The sequence below is a fragment of the Rattus norvegicus genome, chromosome 3 (assembly GCF_036323735.1).
Source record: "Rattus norvegicus strain BN/NHsdMcwi chromosome 3, GRCr8, whole genome shotgun sequence".
Classification (NCBI taxonomy): domain Eukaryota; kingdom Metazoa; phylum Chordata; class Mammalia; order Rodentia; family Muridae; genus Rattus; species Rattus norvegicus.
Window position 1 is genome coordinate 74703769 of NC_086021.1, and position 13414 is coordinate 74717182.

General features: G+C 43.7%; 1 protein-coding gene across 1 annotated transcript in view; it reads right to left on the reverse strand.

Annotated features, from left to right (window-relative positions):
* Positions 1-13414, reverse strand: part of Lrp2 (LDL receptor related protein 2) — a 157388-nt gene that overhangs the window by 106621 nt on the left and 37353 nt on the right. Inside the window, exons 5-8 of the mRNA NM_030827.2 lie at positions 3544-3654; positions 3094-3207; positions 1153-1269; positions 182-331 (exon numbers count right to left, since the gene is read on the reverse strand). Coding sequence (NP_110454.2) covers positions 182-331; positions 1153-1269; positions 3094-3207; positions 3544-3654 — 492 coding nt within the window. The remainder of the gene's footprint in view (positions 1-181; positions 332-1152; positions 1270-3093; positions 3208-3543; positions 3655-13414) is intronic.

Below are 13414 nucleotides of genomic sequence, written 5' to 3' on the forward strand. Positions count from 1 at the left end.
GAAATGCCAGTGGGCTGGTGTAGGCAAGACCCACCATGAGACACCATAAATGTTTGCCAATGAAGCGACTGAACTGAGGAATTTTGTTGTGCAAATGCCAATTGATTTTTTTCTGCGTTTGAAAGTCTGTTCTAGAAGCACTGCTATCAGGAAGCAAGCCATATGCAGTTTCCACACTCACCACAGGTTCTTCCGCTTGTGACGTTGTTCTCATCGTCTCCTTCTGGACAGTCAGGAACTCCATCGCAAACTTTATCAATTGAGATGCATCGTCCAGACCCAGGACACGCCCATTCTCTTGGGTAACACCTATGATGACTCTGGTTACTTTCTGAAAGGGAAGGAAAGAGTTATGGGCCACCCTACAGATTTGACACTCTTAATAATCCATGACTAAAAGAAGATATGGGCCAGGTGAGAAACAAAAATCCAAACACCCTAATTGTTGTAATAAAGGCTACCACCAGCCTTTACTGAGACACTATATGATCAAATGTCAACTATTTTAAATGCCGCATTTTCAATGTGCAGTGAGAGGCACCTGCTGTGTATACTGGACGTTAGGTAGAACTGTTGGAAGGACTGCTAGTGACAGCTGCAGAGTGCAATGCCCTTCCCAAATGACAGTTGGATAGGAAGTCGCTTGTACCTGCCCATCCTGAGTTCCATCCCCAGGTTCCCAGCGTGGCCCAGCCTTCAGTGACTCAGAGTGGAAACTCAGACTACCACAGGCCAAGGCATTTTTAAAGGCCCTAACACTGCCTTTTCCCTCTTTCCCCTGGTTTATGATTTTTACATCCATAAAACAAGTAGTCTTGAAGGAAAAAGAAAGGGTGGGGCTGGAGCCATGGCTCAGTGGCTGCTCTTCCAGAGGTCATGAGTTCAATTCCCGGGAACCACATAGTGGCTCACAACTGTGTATTATGGGATCTGATTCCCTCTTTTGTCAGGCAGACAGACATACAGGAAAACAGAACACTCATATACATAAGTAAATAAACCCTTAAAAAAAGAAAAGAAAGGTATTTCCCCTAATAATGGGAAGGAGAGGCTTAATTAATTGATGTTGTTGCTGCTGGGTTCTGGGGTTGCCTCCTTTTAACCTCTGAGGGAGGAAAATGATTCTAGGTAGGAATCTCCTCTAGTCCTTACCACATCCATCTTCATCACCAGAATCTTGGCAGTCGTCATCTCCATCACAAACCCAGTTCTGGTTGATGCACTGGCCATTGGAGCAAGTGAACTGGTGACCTCCGCAGGTGTCATAGTCTGGAAGAGAGCAGCAGAGCACTGTAGTTGGGAGTACTGTTTCCCTAATTGGTTGTGGATTGTGTCAATAAAAAAGGTAGAAGCCAATCACTGGAAGAGGAAAAGGCGGGACTTCTGGGTCCCAGGGGGAAGAAGAAAAGGGATCAGATGGAGGATTCAGAGCAGGTGATCGAGCAGAGGAAGCGACACTGATAGTTTGCAGCCTCTGTCAGCAGCGGAGGCCAAGGAGGATGGGGCAGGATATTCTTCGCCCAGCCACTGAGTTATCTAGATAGTTTTAAAATATTAAGGCTGTAGTGTTTTCCATCCACGGCAACGAAGGTGGGCAGGAGAAAGGGCACAGCTGGGGCGGCCATTGGTGGCTTGGCAGCGCTAGAGCTGGCTGTGAGATGATTGGTCAAGGGAAAAGCATCAGCTGGCAATTGGTGGAGCTGAGTGAGGCAGGCGGCCGCTGATCACAGAACCTGGCCGGAAGCGCCCGAGCTCTCGAGAAAGAGCAAAAAATTACACACAACAAAGCACTCCAAAGGCACAGTCCCTGGGAGAAATCAAAGTGTTCATTCTGCCTGCGTGGCACTCCTAGGAACTGAAGCGTCTGCACCAGTTTGAGCATTAGTATCTTGACAAACATGAAGAAGAAAAGGAAGAGAAGGAAAGAAAGGAAAATGAGAAAAAACAAGAAGCATTGGAACTGCCATCTTCACCCAATCACTCGGAGTCACCCACTCCATGATGCCTCAAACTTTTTAATTCACTCTCTGAAATAATGCCCACGTTCCAAGACCTAGATCCCAGTACAACAGGGAGATGGGGCACCAGCCAATCAAAGCAGAAGAGAGATTCTACACAGCAAATGACCCCAGGAAAGATGGGGAGTCACGGGAGCTGATAAAACTCTTATCGTGGTTTCTCTAACTTTACAATATCCCAGGAAAAGTAGTTCAGAGTACAGCTATGACACAGACCTATTTCCTGGAAGAAGCAGACAGTGAAAGTCATTCACAGCAACCATAGGAACCTTCTGACCTCCTAACTTAAATGCAAGAGGGCTTTCAAAATTGGAGCAAGAATAGTGTTAGCAGGAAACACTCCTCTCCCTCAAGTTCTACTATCAAGATCAGAGTCTTCGGGGCTGGGGATTTAGCTCAGTGGTAGAGCGCTTACCTAGGAAGCGCAAGGCCCTGGGTTCGATCCCCAGCTCCGAAAAAAAGAACCAAAAAAAAAAAAAAAAAAAAGATCAGAGTCTTCACCTTGCGGTGGTGGGAAACACCTTTAATCCCAGCACTCCGGAGGCAGAGGAAGGTGGGTCTCTGTGTTGGAGGCCAGCCTGGTCTACAGAGTGAGTTCCAGTACAGCCAGGACTACACAGGGAAACCCTGCCTCAAAAAATAAATTATTAATTAATTAATTAATTAATTAAAAGATCAGAGTCCTATGATATATTATGACACTGTCACAGAGGATGTAGGGAAGAATGCAAGTGACTATTGACAATCCTTCACCTCTACTAAGACCGGTGGAGTATAAAGAAACGCAGGTCAAGCAATACTAATAAGGTTGGAATAATAGCTCTTCCATTAACTTTTGGCTTCTTCTGCCAAACAGAGACTTCTTTTGAGACAAAAAAAAAAAAAAAAAAAAAAAAAAAAGTGGTATGTTAGTGCCGGTTGATGTCCTTATGCAGGTGAAGGCAAGCCTAGGCAGACTCGTGGGAACCTGCCGTGCCCATTTTTAATTATACCACAACGTGTTAGTATTTGGGTGAGGAAGAAGTACCCCTTATCCCATCTGATCACATGACCCGACACGAGGAAATCACCGTACTGCAATTGCGCTCATCGCTGTTATCTTCGCAGTCATTGTCATGGTCACAGACGTAGGCGCGAAGGATACACTCTCCACTGCCACATTCAAATTCTTTTTGCGAACACAGGGTAGCTGGGGCACGAGGTTGGAACGAGAAAGAAAATGAGATCGTTTCAATTCAGTTATCACCATCTAATTTCATTGGAAGATCCTACCTCATATTTTAAAAGTGGCTTATTAGGCAGCAGGGTGCTGATACAACCAGTTGTTTGGGAATAGAAAGGGCTCGATTTGTAGCTTCTACCAAAATCCACGGCATAAATACTCCCAGCGGTGGTTGATTTCAAACAACTAATATAGATTCAGTAGACACCAGCTTGGGAAGCAATGTATATATACATTGGTTCCTCTCAAATCGGTATAAGCCAGCCTCAACTTGCCACCGTCTCGTCAGTGGATAGGACTTACTGCAGTTAGCTTCGTCCGAGGAATCCCTGCAGTCAACTTTTTGGTCACACCTCTGACTCGTGTTATAGCAGGCTCCATTGGCACAAGTAAGTTGATCACATGTTGGATAATCTTTAAGGAAAAAAAAAATAGCCAGCAAACCTTAAATAAAGGCGTCCTTTTAATGAACATTTCCTGAGACACTGCCCTATGCTAGGCATTGAATATGAGACGGTCCCTGACCTCCGGGAGACAGAGTGAGGGAAAGGTGCATTAATCAAATAATGCCACAAGCAGTCAATGACATACGGATATGCAAATCTCCAAAACTTCACCGTAGGAAGTTATGGGAGCCAAGAGATAGCTTTTGAGATAAAAGCTGAAGAATTAGGAAATATATAATGATTCAGAATGGAATGTCCGCCTACACAATACAAATCACGTTCTAGAAACTCATGAACTGTTATACATGTTCTGGGACGTGAAGGGCCACTTCTCCCGTTGGAGGGGAAGGGAACAAGTCTGAATGTCAGACCTTGGCCAAGGGCAGAGAAGATAGCCAGTTAGTATTTACTCAACGTGCCTGCTCCGTCACCATATACGAATAGCTACCACAGAGAGTAGAGGGTCCTAAGAAAATAATGTCTAGTAAACCGCTGTGAAAAGCCTAATTGCTCCCCAAGCACAAATCACTGTCATCCCGTGGTATCCATGGAGACTTTATATAAAATAATGTGGATTTGTGCATAAGCTGTACCTATCCTCCCACACAGCTCACATATCTTTAGGTTGTTTATGATTCCTCATGTAATGCAAATGCCTGCAAACACACGTCACCCTGTTATTTAGCGTGATAGATAACAAAGGGAAGTCTCTACCTTCACTACAGATGTCTGCCATCTTGAAGTCAGCCGAATCCACAACTGTGAACACACACACGCATACACACACACACACACACACACACACCCCTCAAGATTAACTAGATGCTTGACATGGTTTTCTGGGTCACAGAAGAAAATCAGAATGTCCAATACAGGGAGGGCATGGTGTATGTCTGCCGTGTTTCTCCATATTTGAACATGTATCCTTCATGACACATCTGATTGTCTGTTTTAGTCCTCACATAATGACACCCTTTAGTTCACCGATCCCGCCTTACTTAGGATCTTGGAATCGGGAATTAGAATAACACTCTGTGTACTGAAAAAAAAAATTGCTTACTATCAACCAGGAAAGGTAGCTCAGAACTGTAACGTCAGGAAGCTAAGGCAAGAGAACTATTATAAGTTAATAAGTCTGACCTACATAGTAAATTCTAGGCCCCCCTGAGACACATTGTAAAACTCTGACTCAAAAGAGGGGAGAGGGGGGCTGGAGAAATGGCTCAGTGGTTTAGAGTTCATCCAGAGGTCCTGAGTTCAATTCCCAGCAACTACATAGAGACTCATAGCCATCCACAATGGGATCCAATTTCCTCTTTAAAAAGATTATATATGTATATATATATGGGTGTATATATATACATATATATGTGTGTATACATATATACATATATATTTATGTATGTAACATAATGTATATGTGTATGTTATGTAATGTATATGTATATATTACATATATGTGTGTAATATACATATATGATCCTCTACTTCAGTTGCCCTATAATGCCCTATAATGCCCTATAATGCTATAATGACTTAATATTTTTTATATAGTCCTTCACACCAGTACGGTCTCCTCCATGGTCTGATTGTCTCTCTCATTGAGGATAATTTTCCTGGTGACTCTCTGGTTGTCTTCAGTTCTATTTTTTAACCAAGGAAATGGCAAATCTCAAAGGAAGGATAGCACTTCCCCAGCTTGAGGCTAAAATTGTACTGAAGAACCCAACTTGAGGTTTTACAAGCATAAGATAAGCTGTACAATACCTTGGATGATCACATCAAGCAAAAGCTAGGCACAAACCCTTGCTAAACTGCATTCAGCTTGTCCCAGTGTTAAAGATAACCTTTCAAATAACCTTCTCCCAGTTTCCATCCCCAGTTTCCAGCAGTTCAAAAGTAGGCTGGTAAGTGTCCTTGCATTTTTAAATTTCCTAAGTTACTTGCAGTCACTCAGTCACATGACTTCAACAGAAGGCTCTTCACTAGGGACCTCAGTAGCTTCAACGTAAAATGAAATTGGCCCAGGTACCAGAGCTCACTGAAGTGAATGCCCACGCCCTTTATACCTTATATGGAAGTGGACAGCCACAGGGAACACTTTCTGTGCTCTAGGGAAGACTAGGAAAGGAAGCCTTTGTGAGAAGAAAGATTCCCCACACTCCCATGCAGCCGGTGTCTTGGTGACCTCCATGTGTACCTGCAACTATGTAACATCTTGGGGCTCATGAATGATCATGTATGCATCTTGGGGCTCAAGAGCTAGAAGGATCCACAAACTCAAAAAAAAAAAAAATGTGGTCCACCTGTACGTTACCAGAAATAGCATATTGGTGAGCAAAGGCCACGACTCAACATGTGATCATGTCCGGCACACAGTGTATGAGTCTATTGCTTTGAAAGAGTATTCTAAAGGCTAACACACATAGGGGTGGGGGATTGGGAAGATGGCTCCACAGTTAAGAGCTCTGGCTGGTCTCAATACCCAACACTAGCTCAGTACCAACATGGTAGCTCGCAACTGTCTGGAACTCCAGTTGCAAGGGATCTAATTGCCTCAACACAGACATACTGCAGGCAAACACCAATGCACATAAAATAAAAACAAATTAAAGAAATAAACAGTAAAAAGAGGTTGAAGAACACGTGGGACCTTTGTCCAGAAGAATGCAGAAGAACAAAGAAAAGGAGTGTGGTTGTGCTGTCAGGTGACACCGTCTGCTCGCTCTCTAGGAGCTTCTACTCCTGAAAACCGGTAAGACGAAACATCAAAACACAGGGCGTTTTGAAATAGTTAAGTAAAATTTTAAATTTGTTCTGAACTTTATTTTGCAGTAGCCCCAAACTGAATTCATCCTGAGACCTTGCTCTCCTCTCGTTATGCGGATGCCACACTCTGGGAACGTGCCTTTAATGGGCTACACAACTCTGTTTATTAATTCTGCCTTCCAGAGATGTACGAGGCCAGGTGAGATCCTCACTCAATTCCCTCCCCCTCACCCACCCCACACCATTTGCCAGATAGTTCCAGGAGTTAACATGTTATCTATCTAGCCTTCTAAGAGCAGCATCAAGCCGAGGAAGCCAGCCCTCTGCCACAGATAAGCCACCTGTCAGGGGGGAAATTTATTTGGGTTTGGTGTGTGGCTACCACATTTGAAGTGACTGTTATGTCTAGGAAGGACCTGGAATCAATGTGCTGGGCAGGGCTCTTGTTTTTACCAACCATAAAACTTAAAGAAGAGTTAACTCAGCATCCACTGACAAGGCTCTTTCCCAGCAGCTCACAGGGCCAGCTTGATGCCATCAGGGTGGTATCAGGACGGCCAGAGGTCAGCTCTCCCAATAAGGAGCAAAAGTCTATTGTCTCCAACTATGCTGATAATGAGTCTCTCTCAAAAAAGAGGACAGGTACCCACCCCCAAACCCTATACACCTTCTGACCTTTTCTGTGTGTAAGTTGTGGTGCATCCCATAAGTAACAGTTTCAAATTGCTGAAAATGTTAAGGAGTTTCAAGCTAATCCAGGAACAGGAAGTCATAAACAGGTGAGTTTCCCATTGGGCAATATATTTGGCAAGCTTGCACCTAACCTTACACTGTTTTCATCACAGAGCAAAGCCACCCAATGACCATGGTGTCTTGCAGAATTGTCAAGTGAAATGTGAGAGAACAAGAAACACCTCAGATCATCAGCTGCTTCCCAAGCCTTGTTCAGGGACCAATAAACTAAGACAAAATTGTCACACTTCCTCACACCACACACCGCTCCTTCTGTTTCCTCCTATCCCAGTGGAGTGACTTGTTCCCACAAATTGACATATGCCACAAAATACACGACATTGTGCTCCCTCTTTAGTGATTTGGTTTGTGCAAGAAATTTTGATGCTGTAGTTCTATTTACATAATCAAGGATGACCAGTCTTGATGGTACCTGCAGAGGCAGACAGATCTAGGAAGCCAGCTTGGTCTATTTAGTGAGATACAGGACAGCCAGGACTAAAAAGTAAAGCAAGCCTACCCCAAACAAAACAAAACAAGAATCAAGGAGGAAGCCATCTGAATACAGCCAAGTACCTGAACCTCTAGGAATGGAATTATTTACCCCAGAGAAGACACAATTCCAAGTCACCAGTCTTCATTATCAGAATTCTATCTGCACAGGGTTTTAGACCCCCTGATCTGGGAGGCAGAGGCAGGTGGAGGAGTTGAGGCCAGCCTGATCCACACAGTGAATTTCAAGTAAGCCCAGGCAAGAAGAAAGGAAGGAAAGGAAGGAGGGAGAGATGGAGGGAGAAACTAATTATAAAGAGAAGGCATCTTCAGGGCATATCAAGAACACTAAAGCTCACTGGGAAATGGTGACCCACCCTTTAATGCCAGCACTCAGAAGGCAATGTCTCAGAGTTCTGTAGGCCGTCTTGGTCTACGGAGTTCCTGGACAGCCAGGACTACAGATAGAGAATGAAAAGAAAAAAGAGGAAGAGGGAAGGGAAGGGAGAAGAGGGAGGAGAGAGACAGAGAGAGAGAGAGAGAGAGAGAGAGAGAGCGCAAATAAGTTACTGATCTGCAAGTCCAGCCAGATACCTGGGCTCTTCCAAGATCTTAGAGTCATTCTTTTACTTAATGTCTTGTACTCTGCTCTCAAACAGGCTGATCAGAGGGGTGTAATGATTTACCATAAAACGTTTACTAGTTTGACTGGTAAACCCAGCATTCCATCAGGAATTCAACCCCAAAAGCTAAATAAGCAAATATCACCATCAACAATAATATATTGAAAACTAGGTCCCAGGAACAAAGTATTCAATATGTATGGATTTGCTTTTCCCAGGGGGTGAACACCTTTCTCCATTTTATAGATGAGAAGCCTGGAGCATCCAAGACACTGAGGAATAATTGGTAAACTGGAGAGCCAGAATTCAAATTCAAGCAGTCTGGTTCACAAGGCTTCCAAATAAAAGGCAAAAAAAAAAAAAAAGAAAAGAAAAGAAAAGAAAAGAAAAGAAAAACTTACACAAAAGAAGGATCATGAATGGAGTGGCAATAGAAAAAAAAATCCAAATCCCAATACTCCGGCAGGATGCAAGTTCAAGGCCAGTCAGGGCTACAGAGTGAATTCCATATTAGCCTGGGCTACAGAGTAAGGCAGACCAAAGGGAGGAAGGGAGGGAGAGAGGAAGAAGAGAGGGAGGAAGGAAGGGACAGAGGGACAACTCATGGCAATGAGGTTTCTTCCTCTCAACTTCCCAGGAAGTTGAGGCCAACTCCACAGTCAGTCCCATAGCATATTCTATAAAGATGTCAATTTGAAAGCTCCCAGTTCCCATCTAGGCTCTAGATACACGTCATCTAGATGCAGTGACCCGAGATTAGACTCAGAAATGTGCCTGAGAAAAGCCCTCCTTCCACCTACACACAAACCAACGTGCAGCACACGCTCTAATACAAGAGTAAACGTTCCAGAGTGCAAAAGAACAAAATGCCCTCATAGGACACATGCGCAAATGTTAACATACAATATATTCAGTGGTTCCGTTCCAATATAGAAGAAGCAATGAGGGGTTGGGGATTTAGCTCAGTGGTAGAGCGCTTGCCTAGCAAGCACAAGGCCCTGGGTTCAGTCCACAGCTCCGAAAAAAAGAAAAGAAAAAAAAAAAAAAAAAAAAAAAAGAAGCAATGAATGGGGCTGCATATTGTCAGAATCAACCAACACCTAAGTCCTATTCCTAGCTCCTCCTCATGTAATTTCCGGTGGCCAGCTGCACCCCAGAATTGTAAAACTGATATAATAAATGATAATTATTTCAGATCACAAGTACCAAGGCACTTTAGATGGAGCTATGTGATAAAATCCCTACTCTTGTGGAATTCTCATTCTGTTTGAGGCAGTGGAGTAACGGACGGCAACACGAACGCTATCGAGAACAAATAGAGCAGTGTACACACAGAAGGAGAATTATGAAAAAGAGCAGAGTGAAATAACAATGACTCCTTAATAAGAGAAGATTGACCAAGAACTGTTAGGTATAACAAAATGTTGGTGACTTGGGGACATTGACAAGTGTCTTCCCGGAAGTTGGATTGGCTGCAGGCAAGTAGGGGCTATACAGTGATACCATGTCGAGAAAGAGAGAAACAGAGACAGAGAGACAGACAGAGACAGAGAGCAAGAGAGAGGCTTTGTTGTGACGGGATAGAGAAATTGGGCAACGGCTCACTGTGATCTTAGACTCTTTATATAAAGATGAGACATATTTATAAAGTTCTCATTTGAAGCACACTTAATAAGAGATTTATCTTTTCTCTCTTTTTTTTCTCAAATTTCAGGACGCGGAATGCTGGCTCGGCGTGAGAATGCTAAGCAGGTACAACTGTGCTGGGATATGTGTGCCAGGGTCGCCGGAGCAGGGTTCATTGGGCAGCCTATTGTGGGCTGAGGAACAGTGCGTTCTTCTCGAGAGCCCTCACCGTCCAGAGCGACTCAAACTGTCTTCATTACTGCCTCCCAACTGTGGCCCCAGCTGGAGATTCCGCAGTTAGAAAAAATGTTTAAATTCTGAAGAGAAAGTCAATAGAAATGAACTGTCAGGGACAAAGCAACCCCAGTTGCAGGCAGACCAAATACCTCTGCTTACCAGCAAGAAAGCCTCCATTGTAAAAGGGATTTTGCCCTTTCTTTAGCATTCCTAAGTAACAAAAGAGAGGGCTGCAAACCCACGATAATTAGCGATAGTTTTACTCACACCAAAAGCGTTCCTATCTGGTGCTCAATAAAACAAAAATAATCTTTTTTTTTTAACCTCCCTGAAAACGGCTACTATTTTTAAGCCATCGAAAGTCACTTCAGTATATTAAATGAATGGCCCATAATTGGTGCATTGTTCTGATGTTTATCTAAGACTCTGCATGAGTGGTTTTGCTTGATGCTAATCCCATTACAAGGAAAATGGACTGCAGTTTTGAATCTTTCTGGTTCCTTTAAAGAGAAGAAATGGGGAAGCTGTTTAATATCAGATGCCATTCATTTTACAGATGAGTAATTATACACCGGTGTGAGTGGGTGGGGTGGGGAGTGGGGTGAGCCTACAACTATTTCAAAGCTTTTAACATAGGTAGAAATAGTCCTCGATGTGTAGAATAGTCAAAAGGACCTAAAGGTGTATGAAAATCTAGCAGGCAAAAAGGCCAGAGGCATTAAGTAGCTCTTATGCGATAGGAAATTTGTATTGGTGGGGAGGGGTGCAGGAGGCCTGGCTTCAAACTCGAGTTCCTCCTGCCTCAGCCTCCCTAGTTCTGAGATCGCAAACATGTCTCTCCAATGCCTATGTCTTACTTGACTTTACAAACGATCCCAGGTTTGGGACCTTAACTGTTCTGCCTAAGCCATCCTCACCTTCTCCGCCTCCTTAAGAATACTCCTGCACACCGTTCTTAGTTCTGGAAAAGAATCTCTGGAATGGATACAAGGTGTTCTGTCTCTCAGGGCAATGTGTTGCCTTTAGAAACTTGAAAGGCTAGGGATCATGACACAGAGGTCTGGTCTCACTGGCAGAACTACAAATAACAGAACCAAGCAACTTGGTCTTCAAATACTGGAGAAATAAATCCTCTGGGGCTTTTCTGACATCTGTTACTGTCTGTGAGTGATTTCTAGGTATCTGACAGATCAAGACCCACTTATTTCTAAGAAGAGGGAAAGAAAAGCCATAATGATAAGCTTGTTTTGGGTTCATCTGAAAGCAATGACTGCAGGGAAAAAAGGGGGCGGGGTGCTATCTGGTTTCTGGTGACGTCTCCTCTCCCTTAACCCTTGGTCACATAAGAACACTGATGCAGCTAGCAGTAGCTATGCATCCAAACCCACGTTTAGGACAGCCAAGCGTCACTGGTGAAATGGATCTCAGCCATGACTCTCACTAGCCACTGACACCACAGGCATACAGACAGCTTGGCACAGCTGTCGACAGAGGACTGTCGCTTCGCTAAGACATGCCCTTCCTGCAGGCCCAGGCATCTGTTCACTCTGACCACCATGCTGTCACTTTCAACTACAGCAGCAAGAGGGTGGCTTTGCTCCAGAAGACATCTGACAATCACTGAAGACATTTAGGATGTCCTGAAAGAGACACACCACTGGCGTCTAACAGAAAGACGTTTCCTGCAGGACGTAGAGCAGTCTAGACTTCTCAAAAATCCTAGTGTCACAATTAGATCCAGCTAATTTCCAGGAGATCCAGAAGACAAAAAAACAAGCAAAACAAACAAACGACGACAACAACAAACCCCACTGTGGTGAAGAACAAAGGATGCAAAGAACCAAATCCAGACTAGAAAATTCTAGGACAACTAATGTGGCTTCCTTCTATTCCTCCCCTCCTTCTTCTGAGTTTTGTTTACTTATGTGTAGCAGTGTTTTCATGAAAAATAAAATCTTCCACAGTAAAAAGCCATGAAGAATAACATTTTAAAATACAAACTATCAGCCAGATGTGGTAGCTTCTAATCCCAGTTCTCAGGAGGCAGAGGCAGGTGGATTCCTATGAATGAGGGGCAGCAGAGCTACATAGTGAGACCTTGTCTCAAAAGAAGAAAGAAAGAAAGAAAGAAAGAAAGAAAGAAAGAGAGAGAGAAAGAAAGAAAGAAAGAAAGAGAGAAAGAAAGAAAGAAAGAGAGAGAGAGAAGGAAGGAAAGAAAGGAAAGGAAAGGAAAAGAAAAAGAAAAAATAGCTATATACACTTCAAGACAATCAATTTTATAAATTTTCATTCCTAATGCAAGACATAACTTAGATGCGGTAGTATGTTTCCAGCACTTTGGAAGACTAGGAGTTCAAGGTCACAGTAAGACTGAGCCCAGTCTGATGTGCAAGAGACAGCCATGCCCTCACTGTTGGGCTGTGGATTGGACTCCTCCTTTAGAATCCCTGCGGACCTGGAGTGCCTGTTACACCAATTTACAGTGACTGCTGGGAAGCTGGTAGAGACCAGTTCCTTCTCTATAAGAGGTCAAACACTCTTGTGGTCCCTATATACATCCATACTGGCTCTTTCCTAAAACATTTTTAAAAAAATTTTAACTATGTGTGTGTCTAGTCGAATGTATATGCCCACTAGGTCAGAGGTAACGTGTCCCCTGGTACTGGACTTACAGGCAGTTGTGAGCTGTCTGAAATGGGTGCTGGGAGCAGAAGGCACCATCGTTCCAGCCCTAGGGCAGATGAAAGCACTAACGCAGAAGTATGAAGGTTGCTAATTTCCTGATCCGTGAGGATTTAATACATAAAAGCAAATACAATTTCACAAAGGAGTCCTTGCAAAACCCCTTACCTATGTGAGGTTTTACTGAAGGCTTGTTGTGCAGGCACTGAAGAGCTCCTACACGTCTCGTCTCATTCCATAACCAGGGGTCTTGACTACAGCCCTCTCTCCTTACCTCACCAAGCACTTGGCACTGAAAGAAAAATCTCCATCTCAAAGATTGATTAAGGTCTGGTGAGATGGCTCAGCAGAAAAAGGCACCCGTTGCCAAGCCTAATGACCTGAGTTCAGTCTCCAGAACCCACATGGAGAGAACTCACCTCCCATACGCATGAGTGTGTGCGTGCATATGTGTGTTTGTGTGTGTGTGTGTGTGTGTGTGTGTGTGTGTGTGCGACACAATAAAATTATTTAAAAATTCCTGCTGAGATATTTTACAAAGCCTGGTCCCTCCCCTTTATTCTCTTA